Consider the following 16915-nt stretch of genomic DNA (forward strand, 5'->3'; position numbering starts at 1 on the left):
CCTGGTAACACGATCAATGCATTTCATTCCAAAGACCCGAGTTTTTTTGTTGTTGCATTTTAGCTGCACAGCGTTACCTTTAGCGTCACTGCTAAGAGCGTTAGCATTTCAGCTTTCATAGACACTTCTCCTGCATTTCTTTTAAAAACCAAACATAAGCGTTTGTGACATTTCCAAATCGCTCTTCATCGTTCATATCTGTTCGAGTTGTATATTTATAAAGTTTGGTGTCCAACAGGATCTGCGGTTGGATGCGCAGGAGTTCTGTATGTAAGCAGAACGTGCTGTACATAGCACACTGTCTTACAGTCACGGTGCTAAGATTTCCTCAGAATCAGGGACTTGATCGTAACGGATCAATCTTGGTGTTGGGAAATGGGAAATTTGTCCTGGTGTTTGTTTGCATTTTTCGTCAGGGTGTTTTTAAGGGGTAAAGTCAGATTCACACCAGAGGATCTAAATTGCAACCAGCTACAATTTCAGTTTGTCAATCCAGCTGCATTGTAAAATGAGCATCCTGTATCTGCAGAGATTTTGGACATCTGTGATCTTCCCGTTTCGCAGAGAAGTGAACAACATGTGATCCTTTGAGAGGTGTCCGTGGTGAGAAGCTTGTCTGTCAGTATTCTGGGAGTGCTGCCAGACAGAAACTCAGATAGACTGTGCGTGATAAGAAAATAAGTAAAGCCTGTTGTCCGTTGAATAACCGAGGGATAAAGGCACAACACCAAAACCCGAGGGACATGAATTTGATAGGCGAGATAAGAGGGTAGATTGGGAAAAAAGATTTAAAGTAATGCTCAAATGGGTTCCTTTTGCTAACCAAGAGATAACAGTGCTTTAATAAAAGTCTGTGGGATCATTCAAAGAAGTCTGTGTGGCTGTAAGCAGGTGAGATGGAAAGCGTTTAAAGGACGTAAATCTGATCTTCGGTTCCCTCAATTCTGGGGATCAAAGGTCTCAACACGTTAGCCGGTTTCCGTTTTGCTGGGTTTATTTTGAGCTTTTACTGGTTTTCCGTGGTCGTAGACGGATAGCTGGAAGGCAGGTCAGAAGTGATGGAAAGAGTGTTGGGTCGAGGGCCATAAAGTCCACTCAGTCCTCCATCTACATCCACTCTATCTATCCAGCGCTTACCACTTGGGTATTTTCAGCTCAATAAACTGGCTTGGTTTTGAAAGGTAGCCCGTCTATGAAAAATTGACATGGGTATGTTTTTTGTGTCCCTTGGGTGGTACTAAGATCATGAATGTAAACCACAGATTCACATGCAAACGAATCCCATACTCCTTTGCTGGTTACCTCTTTCCTCAAAGCTTTCGCATACTAACGGTTTTATGCTACGCTACATCATGGTTACGTTCTCTTCCAAAGAATGCCGATCACATGGGTGTGTAGATGAGTTCAGCCATCTCGTCTGTACTCCTGTTTCCTAAGCCCTCCATGCAACGAGGGTCTTGAAATTCAGACAGAACACATTCCTTACCGAGAGAAGATGCAAATCTGTGTAAAAAGAACGAAAGAAACCGATACTGTTCATATCTTTGACAAGCTGCCAATGCAAATTGTAAGTTTCTAATTTTATCACTTATATGCTTTTATTTACTAGACATATTATGATGATTATGATTACTAGTAATAAGGTGTACGATGACAGTAGTACCTTTTCTGCTATAGGCTTGAGACTTGCTTGTGATTGTGAAAAAGCCTAAAAAAACGAGTTTATAAAAAACTTTCAGTCCACAGCCAAGGTAAAAATACTTTTTGTTACGTGTTTTTATTTTTTATTAGCAATTTATCACTGTGTGATATTTTGTACATCATATTAAGCTGTATTCAAACAATGTCCTCTAACTACAAGGGATGAAAGACCAGCCTTTTATTTATTTTGTTTTATTATACATATTTTTAAACTGCTTTCTATAGCTCCTATCGAATTTCATCATTATTTCTGTTGACTTTTCGTTTTCTTTCTTTTTTTTATTTACTTTGAAGGTCTTGTTGTAAGTCATAAAAAATACAAAAACAACTAAATAAAAATGGTTTTGTACAGAGATTATATTCTGGTGTGAATCCTGCTACTGTGGCTATATGAGGAAGTGTATGTGGAACGTTTAACTAAGAGGACCAAATGATCAGCACATTTGGCATCTAATATATACGGTATTGGCCAAAATTGATGTCCCCGGGGGAATATTTGTACTGCAGGTTTCTTTGAACCATCAGAGTATGAGGTGTTAGGTGCAAAATCAACAAAAACGATAAGGTTTTTATTGGATAAAATTATTTAGTAAAAAATGCAAACTATTTATTATAAACTATTTGAATGTAAAAAATGCATAGAAAGACAAAAAGCTCACAGAAAATAAAACACATTTGAAATGTAATCATATTTTAGTGTATTTTGTATTTGTTATATATTCCTCTTGTTTAGTTACTCTCCTTGACTCTTTTGACTCTCTAAATTCTTCCCAAAGATAAACTTGAGTTTACCCTCAAAACAATACATGCATATAATATTTATGAATACATCTTTAAATATGTTATAAAGTCAGTAATGTTCCAGTGTTTGGCTGGGCATCACATTTGGCCACAAATCTAGGTGGTGTGATTCTACAGAAGGTAAGGGGATCCCAGATTTATTTAGCTCAGTATGGGATGGACTACCTGAAGGTCTCTCCAAGGAGTAAGAGAGAATTCAAAAGCGAACTTCAACTTTTCCAACATTGAGCGAGAGGCGTGATGAAGCCACCATACGCACTTTTACTAGAATACTCAGGGACTGTTCATCACCGCTGCATTGTTTTCTCCCTGTGGCCCCAACACCTATCTATTCTCTACGGCAGCACAAGACATTTGCTGTATCCAGGAGTAAATGACATGAACTCTCCTTTATTCCCTGTGCTCTAAAACGGTTAACTAAATAAAAATTTGGTTGCAGAATGTTTCTGCTGTGTATCTTTGTGTTTATATTTACATATTTTTAGTTTACATTTTACTTTTGCTTGTATATTAATTTATTACGTTTGTATTACTAATATATGCCTTGTATACAAGTAAATGTTTGTTTTGGTGCATGTATATGTTCGACTCATTCCAGGGTCTTGTGTGGAAATATCCTGTCTTGTGAAATTTTAAATAAACAAACAAAGAAAAATGCTATAATTTATTCACCCCCATTTTGTTTAAAGCCTGTATATGAGAATTTCTTCTGTAGAACACAAAAGAAAATATTTTGAGGAATATGTCTCTGTAGTTTTCTGTCCATACAAAGGGGTCAATGTTGTTTGAATACCAACATTCTTCAAATGATATACTTTTGTGTTCTGAGATGAAAATCATACAGGTTAAAATAACAAGAGGGTGAATAAATGATTAAAGAATGTTCATTATTGGGTGAACTATCCCTTTAAGTGTACTTTGTACAGTGTACTTTTCAGGATTTTATCAACTCAAATAAGCTGCAAAAATGCTTTCTATTAAAGTTTTATTGTTAGATAGAGGAAACAACTGAATTTGGGTTTAGTTGACAAATAAACCGCACATGTGTCCTATGGTGTGACAGAAAAAGATTAGAAACTGACAATAAAGATAAATCTCTCTTATGCTTTTTTATATTATAAATATTAATAATATAAAATAATATATTATTTTCAACAGCTTGTTTTACAAATTTTTCTTGTCATACTGCAGGACTCCTCAGTACGGTATATTTGTCAACTACCAATATACAGTACATGTTACTGATGCCCGTGTTTATAAAACTGACCAGTATCTCAAAAACATGTATATATGGGTCTGAAAATCCACCCCTTTAATTTTAAATGTCATAAATGAAAAATATCACATAAAACTATGAGCTGTTCATTTAAGGAATGAGTATTAATAGGAAAGTATGATATAACCTTTGTTAACTGTTCATAGTATTTGTTTTATATTTAAATGAAATTGAAATCTCTCTATTTAGAAAACCCATTTAATTTGGTGATTTGTTTAGTTTAGTGTTGTCAAATGCAAGATTAATCTCTGCTGTTTGTGATCTGACACTCCCTTAATCCATTCAAGGGCCAACAATGCATTACTCCCTATTTTTAAACGTTAAAATAACTGAATATCTAGGCGTGTTCACGCACCGCAGGTCTGGTATGTAGTTCTCATGTGGGACAGAATTGCAGATTGGGGATAAAGAGATTCGAAAAGGAGTGTGACTGTGGAGCCTCCAGGACGACAAAGTTGTTCCAGGGTGGGGGTGTAAACAAGGCAAACTATTGCACAAAGACACATAAAACTTGAGGGAGGAAGGGGTATGTGGGACTGGGAGGAGACTGCAGGGCACAGAGATGATCTCATAGCTCCTCTTTACAGCCATCTCTACGGCTGATAGGTCGAGAGAACTGTCAATCACACCACTTCCTTCTGAGCTCTGGGAGGTACTGACAGTAGGGAGGTGGAGACAGGGGTGAGAGGGAGTGTCCTTGGTAGTTTTCTTACTGAGACACGGCAGAAACAGCTCGACCTGACAAGAAACTGAAACACAGCCTGACTTGCAAAGCAAGCCTAACCATGGGCGCTCTCCGGCTCCTGTTTATTTTCTGAACTTGGAAGCCATCATGAACGGACAATCTTGAAGCTTGCTTCTTTATTTTACTTACTTTTTCTCCACGGTGTTTCCTTAAAAGTTTGGACGTTTTCCTCTTCAGAGCAGCTTTGGAGTCGAGTGAGAACAGGAAGCAACAGGAGGAGGTCGAGGAGGAGGTGGGGGCCGCTCTCAGTTTGAAGGCTAAACTTCACTTATCCGCTTTTCTCACCTGCTCCCCTCTGGAATGAAAACACCACAGTGCTTTCCGTGACAGACAAGACAAGAAAGAAGATCCACTTCCTGGAAAGGGATCTGTTTTTTTAAGCTCTAAGGGACACGGGCTACACAACACAGACAGCCACCATTGATGAGTGAGCGTGTGCTGGTGTGTTGTTGCCTCACACCACCCAGTCTTACCTCTCCGTTGACAGTCTTTGACTTGGTTACTCTTCAGCATGGCCAACGTCAGTCCCTTCATGTCAGCGGTGCCCATTTCCCAAGTATTCTTCCCCCCGGGTGGCCCGTCTCCTCCAGGGTCGGTGGTGATGCAACATGGTACCCCATTTTCTGTCCCTGCATCCCAAACCCCAGGATTCCCTCCTGTGGACTTGGGGGTGGCCCCGGGGCCTGGCGGGGCTTCTGCTATGCTGTCTGGCCCTCCGGTACCAGCCGGTGTCTCCTTCATCATACAGATCGGGCTGACAAGAGAATCTGTACTTCTTCCCCAGTCTGCAGACCTGGCTTATATTAAACAAATTGCATGCTCGATCGTGGATCAGAAGGTAAGTGCCACTCTATGGATTCTGCTTTGATGGTTGCTGTTTGCACTAGCAGCTTTGCACAGCGCAAACGGAAGTTTGGAAGGAACACATTCTCTGTCTCATTTATAGTTTCTGTATTGAGTTTGCAGGGTGTTGGTTTAGAATAGTCTGAAACAAAATACAGAATTAACTTTTGGATCTGTTCTAATGAAGCCACTCAGACAAGAAGCTGTTCATTTGACATTTAATCATTTGAATGAAGTTAAAAGGGTTTTCTTTACAGTAGTGCCCCTTTTATAATGCATGACACAAAATGTATTTTGTAAAACTAACAAACACATTTAACACAGATATGTAATGTATACAGAATGCAGTGATGAAACATTACTACTTGTGGCCCAAAGTCAGCAGTTTGGCAACACATCTTGTCAACACACTGTTTTCTGAACATTGCCCCAATGAAGGAACCACTATTCGAGTTCTTGGAAAACTTGGAATGGTTTAAAGAAATTCAGCATTACTTTACTCATGATACCAAGGTTTGGGTTAAATTTACAGAGGATAAAGCACTGGCAGGGAAAAGTATGTAAATATGAGTCCAAAGCAAAGTCCATTAAACTGCAAAAGGCATTGCTAGGAAACACTTTATACCATAATGGAAAATCAAAAACACTTTATGATGCAGTCCAACACAAAACCAGAATCTGTTTCCAAATAACAGGCCGCCCATTGTAACCATCTGTACCTCAAATCTGCAATAGTACAGAACAACTATAATTTTATCAGCCAATCCAACTGCAACATTATTTGATTATGAGATTTCCATGCTCTGGGCAGTGGCCAGGACAAGGCTAAAAGCAGTTTTTGGGAAAGTTTGTGGAAAGCGTTGATAAAATACCACAACACCAGTAATCATGTTTTTTACCAATCCCCATTAGAACAGAGCTCTGACTTAGTTCATGTTTCCTTATGAAAGGAAAAGGAACTTTCTCTGGATCTTGCTGGTCCACTCCTGTTTATTTGTACAGGCTCTGTGTTTAAACAGCTCTGTTGCTGTTCTGTAAAGGAAAAATGAGATTTGGATCTTTAATGGGTATAACTGGTTATAAGTGACTACACCTTTTACTTTGACCTACAAATCGGTTGATCACAACAAGTCCTTTGTTGTGTCCTCTGGGTCGGGACCTTTGTGAGTTTGGATTTTGGCTTGTGCTACCTTCTGTCTCTCTTTCCCTCATCTCTCCTTGGCTTCAGGCAGAGTGAGTCACAGTGTTCCCTCTCTGTTTATTCAAACGGCTTCTTCTGTTCCACACACACTGTTTTCCATTCACTTGGAAGGTAATGTGGCAGCATGTTTATCCTCCCACTAAGACTCAATTTGTATTCTTCAAGGATCGGTTTTCTTTTCCTTTAACTTCTAAAGAGTCTATATGATGCAGAAAATAAGCTACAGCTGGCTTTTTCCATTTCATACTAAGTTTAGCTCCAACCATAATTGAACAAACTCTGATTTAAGTCATCAGAGTAGAGTTGATGCAAAAGGTTGTAGGACCGGGTTAAGAGTACAAGGCAAGGACAGTCGCTATTGATTCGGTTGTCCCTGTTGTTGTTCTTCTGCCTGCCTTTTTCCCCTGCTGGTCGAGCACATAAGCAAGCTATTGTCGGTAGGATAAAGAGAAGGAAATGGAGCCTGTTTCCTCCCAAAGTGGGAAGCCATGGTGTGTCCTCTGCCTCTGGACTGCTCCCTGGGGCTTCCTCCAGAAGTTTGTGTTCTCATTGCAGATTTACAGACAATGCCGCATCTTTGCACGTCAACAAAACACACATCCCCATCTCCTATTGCCTGTTTTTACTTTTTTTCAGAAGTTCGAGCAGCAAGGCTAGTAAGGAGTTTCATGGGAAGGTAGTCTTACAGTAATTGAATTAAATGTCGGGCATCTTGATCACGATCCCTTCAATATGACCCACCCAAACTTCCTCTGTCAGCAGAACACTGTGGTTGTTCATTTTTTATTAGGGTCTTTATAAATTTAAAATAGCTTTGTTAGAAGGTGTACTGGATTATTTTCAAGCAGATTTTAAACATCTCTATCGGTTAAATCTGTCTCAGTCATTTACTTATTTGTCACACGGTTTCCATAACATTAACACAGGGTGTGGGTCAAAGTGCATGTCGAGTCTTGTTTTAGGCAAGACTCATTACTATGTTACCAGTTTTCCACATAATGTGTTAAGTGCGGTTTTAAATGTGTTTAGCTACAATACAGTTGTGTAAATGTAACAAGATGAAAATGAAACGGATTGTTGGGGATGAGTAACATGAGGTATCACCCAAAATGTGTGCATATTGCAAATTTAAATGACAAAAGAGCAAGTAAAACCATAGCTTTGACTTTATATTAAATGCTTTCTCTTATCCAAGGAACAGTTCACCCAAAAATGAAAATTCTGTCATCTTTTAATCACCCTGGAGTTGTTCCAAACCTGAACAATATTTTTTTTTCTAATGAACACACAGAAAGATATTTTGAGGAATTTAAGATAGCAAACAGTTCTTGGCCACCATTAACTGCCATAGTAGGAAACATTGCTTTATAAATGTCTTTTTTTCTGTTGAATACAAAAGAAGATATTTTGAAGAATGTAGGACAGCAAACAGTTCTGGGGCATTTATGACTACCATCATAATATTCCTTACTATGGTAGTCAATGCGGTCCAAGAACTGTTTGGTTTAAAGCATTCTTCCAAATATCTTTCTGGTTCATTCGAACAAAGACATTTTTACAGATTTGGAAATGATGACAGAATTTGATTTGGGGTGAACTGACCCGATATGCAGATACAACACTTAAGCCATTTGTAAATTGATTTTCCAACTTAAAACAAAGAAGTTTACACATTGTGGTACTGTCAAACCATCAATCGGTTACAGTAACACAGTAACAATTACTTAACCAATGGCATGAGTTTGGGAATTCATATAATAAAGATGATGTTTATTTTAAATATAAAGTGTGACATTCTTTGATACCTTAATGAGATACAAAGATTCAAAGTAACTCATAGATACAGAAATTCTATAAAGTTTGTACCAAGACGGCAAAATGAGGTCATGGCCATCTCAATTCCACCACGAACTATATCCATTCCAAACCCTACAGGTTAAAGAGGTCACATATCAGAGGGTGTTTCCAGGTCCTGAAAATTTTTCAGGACACTCTTGTTGAAGAAGCAAGAGCTGGCTTAAAATCACAACTCATTTGTTTTGTGATAAATATGACTGCTATATGGGAAAGGTGGGGTAGTTCTGAACCGTACAACTGTCCTGAACATTTGCATGGCTTCAGAAAGTCTTTGCATGGAAGGACCGTATTTCCTGACTAATTTAACGATGTATGCTAGTCACCATTTGGCTATGCAAAACAAACACATGCACGTGTTTGGCTATCAGCAGGAAGAGACTGACATACATGTAGTGAGAAAAGACACACGTTTTGTGAGGGATATTGTCTTAATAGCTGATCTGAGAGTAGTTTTGCATTTTATCTTAATGCACAAGATAGCTATGAATGATAACTTCTTTCATTTGAGCTACAGTGAATTTTGTTTGATTTAAAAAATCATTGTGATTCTGTGATCAACTGATTCTGGTGTATTTATTCACACTGTGACACACTGTGTAAATACACCAGTTGGTGAATATGCCATTTTCAGTCGTTTGAATATAATACAAATAATTGTCTACATCAAAGCACTGTGGTTTTAAAATCTAATACCATCATTGTAACCTGACAGGACCAAAACACGTAGTTGTAAGAGTGATGACGAAAATGCTATAATGTCTGAGGTTCCCCGGGTGAGTTCAAAAAGACAAAACAAACCGGTTCGGGACAAAAGACATACTTTAGTTTTTGTCTTGTGGGAAGTTACATGGGGGTGTGCCTATTCTTGGGCGCTCAATTATGAGGTCACAGATGTTTTTTGTTACCCTGGTCAGTGTGGCTCACCCAAAGTGTTGTGTGCAAAACAACTGTGGTCTCCCTGCGTATTTTTACAGATCACAGACGTATGTGTATGTCATCATACTTTGCAATTCTGAACAGTTTTTAGCATGTTGCTAGATTTTCTGCGTTGTTGTTTGAGTTGGATGGTTTCTTCTAGGCAAAGTCTGTTTAAGCCATGCCACTCAGCTGCAATGTTTGCAATGCCTCCACACTGTAAAAAACAACTATAGACTGTTTAATCGGACGTGCGCACGCGTGACCCCCAGTCAACTTCCGGTTTGTGTTCGGCTAGTGTCTAATGATATAACTATTTCTATAAAATTTTATTTATGTTTATCTTAATTTGTATTATTATAATTGTGTTAAATAAACGATTTGTTAAATGGGTCCTGTAGTTTGGACGCATTTAAACGAAGAGTAGTCTATTGTCCATTGAAATCTAGCGGTTGAGCTTGGTATCTCAGTCTAAATTCAAAACATTGGAGAGACATGTTTAGCCAAGTAACGGTTCTTCTCGGTTTCTTTTGATTGTTATCAGAAATAATCTACAGGCACTCTATTGTTTGTGAATGTGTACCGGAAGTTCAGTTGGGGTCACAAAAGTGTGCATTCGAAGTAACGTTTATGTTTTTAAGATGAAACCTACTATAGGATTTACATTTTTTGTTGTGCACACAGTTTTTAAAAGTACATTTTACTTACAAAAACTGTAGGCTATGCAAATTTACACAAAAAGATTCTTACTAGTTTTTTTAGCATTAGCGTTACGCTTTTTTGCCTAATGGTGGCAGGGTTTCCTTTTAAAGGGGCTTTGGTAACATCAAGTTTTTCAAGTCTCAGTTTTAAATAGCAACCGTCACACCTAGCTATTAGTGCTCAGTTCAGTTCAAACACACAGTCCTTCATTCCAAAGCTGGCACCCCGTTTGGATTTGAAATGTGTGTTTACCGCCATGCTGTGTGTAAATCGGTATGTAATTAATCTTGTTAGGAGTTTATTCTTTTCAGACCCACCGTGGTTTGAAATGGGTTTCTTTAGGCTAAAAAGATGATGTCATTTGGTAACTCAAATCAAAACAGATTAGTTTTGCCGGGAAAAGAGCTCAAATTGGTGGCTCGCGTGTTGCCTGAGATGACTATTACGTGGGATGGTGTGAACGTTAAGTGTGGGTGGAGTGTGCATGCGAATTTGGGGAAGGTGGAGCAGTTTGTGTCCGTGTGCAAGCGTTTCTCCAGAAAGAAACATATGTGGGTTACCACAGCGGGATAACACATGATCTCAGGGAGAAATCTGCTTTCAGATGTGTGTGTCCTCTCATTTGAAGTCACTTAGGTTAACAGCATCTGCTAAATGAATGTAAATGTGTGAGTGTTTCAGTCCTTCACAGAAAAATACCAAAAAGTATGTAGTATTACATGGTATGTTTTTAATTGATAGACCGATATTGCCGTGTCTGATATAGAGCTTGTCAATCGACGTGACGGCACGTTGCATGCTGGAGGGGGGGCGCCGTCTTCGGAGGTTGTTTACTAGTGATTGATACATGATCCTCGATGTGATTTCCTTTGCGTTGTTTACTAGTCGGAAAACAGAAAAATCGTATTGCGTTGTCTTGTTTCTGTCCTATATGACTGTGCGCCTTGCTGTTGCCATTTTATAACACAGCACAACCGACCCACCATGTTAATGCCTTTTTAGTCAAACGGAACAACATTGAACTCAACTCACTAGCAGAAAAGAGCCGCTGCCACCTACAAATATGGCTGCAAAACCCAGCATGCAACACGGCATGACGTCAGCACTACATTCTCCATAAGCTACCGGCCGATATTTGGATTTTTTTAATTATCTGCATCAGCCGCTATATTTTACTTTCTTAATATCGGCCATTAAAAACCTCTTAACAAAACGCCAATGACTACTTGTTTTTAATAAGTCTGACTGGAAAACCTTACAAATTACCCTTAAAATAAGTAATCTCTCCTCCTCTCTCTCGTTCTGTTAAAACACAGTACTGGCTATGGTTGGAGGCCCTTCAGATAGCTGTTGCATTCCTATTGGCTTACCTGTCCCATCACCCTGACGACTTAGTCACAAAAGCTCATTTCAGTACGGTACAGTGCACACTCCCTTAATTCTCCTCACCGGGTCCCCATCCGCCCACCCCTTGCTTACCAGCCATGGCTCTCGTGTTACCATTCGCTTGAATTAATAAGGCCTGCTTTGTTCCTTGCCTCGGCCCCGGGCAGCTCGTGTGTGAAAAAATCCCACAAGTGCAGTCAATCCAGAGAGCCCAATGAAATCTCTGCATGTGTGTGACCACAGCACACAAGTTCTGCATCTTAACCAACATGCTGAGCTCAGGAGGTAGACTGTTTCTATACACGTTTCAGACTCGCAGTTTTGTGTCTGTGTTTAGATTTTCTCATGCACAATTCACGGCTAATGAAAATGGTTAAATAACTTGAACAAATACTTGGGTTACAGTGAGACCAAGAAAAAACAAATGTTTACAGTGAAACATGAACTGGATGTCTATGGGATGACCACGCTGTACCTGAGGGTTTAAAGTTAATGTTGCAATACGTTGCATTTGCCTCTCTGCTGCCATTTCTGTTAAAGTATAAAAGTGCATTCGTTTTCTGTCCTCTCTCTACTATTGTGGCCATAAAAGTTGAAAAATGCTCACGTCCTAGAGAAGAGTTTACGTAACAGATGGCTTAAAAATAACAATAATAAAAGAAAATAAACAATTACATAATAATGTTCTGTATATTTTAGCACAAAGGTTGGATAGCATTTATCATTTTAATTTATATTTGTTAAAAAGTATGTCAGTTTTTGTTTAAAGTCATTTGTATTGTTGCAATCTTCCAGTCTGTTTAACCGGTCCTAGCCCTGCCATGTGTGGAATAAGAATTTGGCCTTTGCACTGTTTTCCATGACACAGACCTTCACCTTTGCTTCACATATATGATTGTGACTCAGGAGAAAGCACACATACAATATACCTGCGATTGCACGCCGCTGACGCAAGAGCATTAGACAAAGAAAAAGACTTTCCTCCGCAAGCTTTTCCCTCGCCGCTCTGACACAAACAGGAAGTCAGGCTCTTAACCCGGATAATCTACAGAAGCATCACTATAGTTTACCGCGTCTGACAGGCTTCCTGACAATTGGGAGCAAAGCTGGAGGGTGGGGTGATCCAACAGTGGTTCGTTGATGCTATTGTTTTGCCTTGTCCTGTTAACTTGAGCACGTGAGAAGGTCTGAGTGCTCTATAAAGTGAATACGGTGATATTGTGAAAGTGAATGAATCTAATCATTGTTTAGAAATCATTTGTGAGATTACTTCCAGTTTTTCTGCGACTTTTCTGCTCATTGTTCGTGGAATCTTAAATTGAAAGCAGTCGCTTTGATGTGGCCTAGTTGTTTTTTCTAAATGGACAATGGACAAAGGGTTAAAAGACAAGTTGGACCGGTGATCAGCTGTGGTTTTGCTTAGTGCTTATTCTTGTAATTAAAACGTAATATTGTTGCTTGGAAATGCAATTTTCATTTCTGTGTTGATATATTTTCTGTGAAAAAAAAAAGAAAGTTGGTGGAATGAATGAAAATCTGATCTTTTTCTTTACCCAATACCCTTTAGTTTGCATTAAAAATGTAAAATGTTTTATGCATTTTAGCTATTTACTTACTGCACATGACAACAGCACTTTGGGGTCCTGAATATACAAACTTTTGAAACGGGTCCGAGTTTTTGGACAGACTGCTGTTTGTCTCTGTGTAAACTAAAAAACCACGAATGTGTGTAAACATGACTGTGACATCATTATGTGTTTCTTTACAAAGTTAGGTCATTATCTACTGGCCTGGCACACATAATAATAAAAATCCAGAGTTTTAGTTGTGGTAGCATTAGGGCTGTTAAATGATTAATCGTGATTAATCGCATCCAGAGAAAAGGTTGTCAAATAATACATGTTTGTGTACTATGCATATTTTTATTTATTTATAAATGCATAAATGTAAACATATATTTAGGAAATGTCTGCATGTATATATTTATAAATAATATATATATATATATATATATATATATATATATACACAGTATATATAAATATATATATAAACATTAATTTGTTTAATATTTTTCCTAAATACTTGTAAATGTATGTGTATGTGTTTAAAAATGCAAACATATTTTAATGTAAATACAAACTTTCATTCTAGATGCGATTATTCATTTAAAAGCTCTAGATGGCAGATCTCTGTCAGCCAACATTTTTTCATTTTTATTCCACGATGACCTACTAGTTTTGCTAGTTTATTACGAGGTGGTTAACTTATTTGTCAATAAATATTTTCGAATTAATTTGTACAAACCGAATCATAAAAACATAAGGTATTAGAAAAAGTAATAATGAACCTAAACCTCACTGTTGTAAAGGTTGATTATACAAAAATGTTAAAATTCATACGAAAAATATATTCTGTGAAATCGTTACAAATTGACATGCGATTGTATTTGTTGCACATAGAATGATACGATGGTAATTCTAGAGAGCATTTCAATGGAGATTTTCTTTTCTCTTTTGAAGAAAATTGAGAATGCATGAATTGCACACATCTGTTTTGTCAGCAAGTTCAATATATAAACTTTAATTTTGCCGTCAGAGTGTTAAATCTGCCATTCTGTTGTCAAGTAGTATACCGATGTCAACTTGACCAGGCCGAGTTTTTAGATTTTAGTTCACATAACACTGAACTTGTTTAGCTTTAAGCATTTTAAAGTCCCATGCAGGGATTATCTAGCGAACACAAGACGAACGGGGTGGGGGACTAAAGAATGCGTGAGTATTCAGTGAATTAAACCGGACATAATAGTTCCTTTTTTGTCTTTTAGCCTATTGTACAGAGCGTATGATGTCAATGTTGCATTTGATGTGAATCATCTACTGACATCATTACCGCACAGTGTAAAATACAGACGGGGAATTCTTCTTTCAGCCCTGTCACACAGGTTGTTAGGTCATGCCTCAGGGACTAAGGACTGTTGGCATTTCTGATATATCTCCCAGCTTGCAGCACGAAGACATTACGTGCTCCAAAAATAGATAACACGCTGAAGAATTGTTCCATCACGCAGAAACACAAAGGCCTGTGAAATTCCCTCTATAGGCCAAGTGGTTGTCGGGTGCTAATGAGTGTTCATGTTGACGTCTTTACGCCGTAATTGCCATGGCAGCGGTTCTTTCAACGTGAGTGTCTGCCAAGAACCCTGGGAAATTCTTAAATGTGTTTAGTTATGACAGTGGAAGTCAAGAATTGTGTTCAATGGATTTGTTTTCGTGTTTAATTCTATTATAATGTGCATGTGACACTGTCAGTACTGTTTGTAAGTCTTTATAAACATTTGCATGCCTGACCTCTAATTCCTTACAAATATGCAGCCAGCACAGTCTAGTCTTGGGTTCATATTTTAAGTTTACAGTGGAACAAGTGCGTATGAGATGAAAGAACTGTGTTGAAATTCTCCCGTGGAATGGTAAGTGTATAAGCAGTACTGATTGGAAACTGCTATGTTGAAAACAGTCGAGCATTGTTCCTCACACATGCAATAATCTCCACTTGCTTCATCGCAACAGCTCAAAGCTTAAATGAGTAGACTTTTCTTGCACCAGAAACACACATTACTCAGTTTTCTTAGTTCATGCAGTATGACAAAGTTCACTTTAAATGTCACAAAAACAGATTACACACTACACCATACGGGCGTTTCAGCGTTATGGATGTAACATTTTGCGTTATGGATGTGACATAAAAACCCTCTGAAAATGTATTTGTTACCAATAGACAGCTATTCTATTTTTAAAAGGGAAATAAACATGAGTTATGGATGTGACGAAAAAGGACACAGTTTTTGAGAGACTTTTGTAAATGAAAATGTGGAAACCAGAGGCAACAATACCCAACAAATGGATGCCTCTATACAATACATCTACAATATAAAATAGTTACTTTATTTTAATTTTCATGTGTTCATTTATGTGGAATTTGTGACTAAATGGCACTTACCCGACTATGGAAAAAAACAAAAACAAATTATAAAGTGACATACTAAAGTATGACTGGGCATTTAAGCTGTCCTCTATGTTCCTTTATGTTTCCTTCAGATACACGTCCAGTGCATTTCCAGATGTGACATTGGTTTATAGTATATAAGGTACAAATGTTGCTAGAATGAACAAGATTAAATACGATTACACCTACCTGGTCGTTTATTTGATTTTTATTGGTCGGTTGTAGTAATCAAATTGTTGTTGTGCAAATAGCGACTGTTGCGGGTATATTGCATTGACATGAATAGGTGATATAAACAATCTCCTGGTATGATTTACTCTTTTATGACTGCACAATCAATGATGGAAGTGTAAGAAAACATACTGAATGCATAGCGACCAGCAGCTATTAAATGGCTGTAGGTTTACTATTTATAGAGATGTATTTGTTTGGGGTAAGCAGAAGGATATATTGAACAGTTATCGTTTTTCTTTAAACGATTAAACAGCTTAATTCAAACCAATGAACCAAGAACATCACCTTTAGAGCACTGTGTCTTTTCACCATGTGAACGTGGGTAGGTTTGTGACTTCAGCGTTTTATTCATGGCCTTGTAAGGCAGTCTAATTTCATTTGAAATAAAGCACCAGCGCTAGCAATAGAAAACCACATACACTGTGTATGTGACACTATTTATGCGCAACAATAAATACATGAACGGAAGTCGTGGTGATGATGCACTTCGCTGATATTTTTTGTTGAAGATTAATTTGCTGTCAGGCAGTTTAATCTTTTTTTCATCCCATTTTTCAGCAAAGCCCTACCCGTTTTCTTAATAAACAAAGAATCAGCATTTTATCATTCATGGAATACAGGACCCCTGTAGGTTATCCTTAGATCAACTGGTAGTGTTGCACTTAGCAATCACAAAGTCACGGTTTGATTCGGAGAGAAGGAACAAAATGATAAAACTGTACATTAAATTCACTGTAGTTCAATTGGATAAAAGTGTCTATGAAATGTTCATGTGAATCATTTTCACATAGTAAAATGGCACAATAGCTTCTTTAATCCTTCCAGCGTGGCACTCTTGTAAGAGGCCTCACTGGTTGCCCATTTTCCATGAAGCAGGTCTTTGAGTGTTCAATGGGCATTTCAATAACAATTAGTTGATGTTTGGATAGCACACAAAGGCTAATCTAAGGAAAAAGTGACTTGTTGTTTCATTATTTAAGAGTTTGTCTAGTAACAATGTGAGTGGATAATAACAGGTCAATCTGTTGCAACCACTAATTCTAAAACTACTGTGGGCAGAATTCAACCAGTCAACCAGCCATTATGTGACGATGCCTATAGTAGAAAGCCACAAAGAGTTTAAAGGGGTTTGTAGATGAATGTGTGTGATTCCTTATCTATGCGTTGAGGAGGACTTTTTCCACAGAAGTGAACTAAATCTGTCTGTTTGTGTTTGTCAATTAAAAACCAAACTCTTACAGTGAGCAGT

General features: G+C 38.0%; 2 protein-coding genes across 3 annotated transcripts in view; both read left to right on the forward strand.

The window, feature by feature from the left end:
• strn4 (striatin, calmodulin binding protein 4) overlaps nt 1–2389 on the forward strand; it is a 16302-nt gene extending 13913 nt beyond the window's left edge. The window contains exon 18 of the mRNA XM_079481133.1: nt 1–2389. This exon is cut by the window's left edge and continues 469 nt beyond it. The gene's annotated coding sequence lies outside the window, so the exon portion shown is untranslated.
• Nucleotides 2390–4465: 2076 nt separating this feature from the next.
• Nucleotides 4466–16915, forward strand: part of prkd2 (protein kinase D2) — a 31866-nt gene continuing 19416 nt past the window's right edge. The window contains exon 1 of one of the 2 annotated variants that reach the window (XM_079481838.1): nt 4466–5361. In XM_079481838.1, the coding sequence (XP_079337964.1) occupies nt 5035–5361 (327 nt within the window). In that variant the 5' untranslated portion in view covers nt 4466–5034. Of the gene's footprint in view, nt 5362–12394; nt 12560–16915 lie in introns of those variants that run through there. The other variant, XM_079481839.1, reaches the window with a different exon arrangement.

The sequence above is a fragment of the Barbatula barbatula genome (assembly GCF_947034865.1).
Source record: "Barbatula barbatula genome assembly, chromosome: 19".
Taxonomy (NCBI): Eukaryota; Metazoa; Chordata; class Actinopteri; order Cypriniformes; family Nemacheilidae; genus Barbatula; species Barbatula barbatula.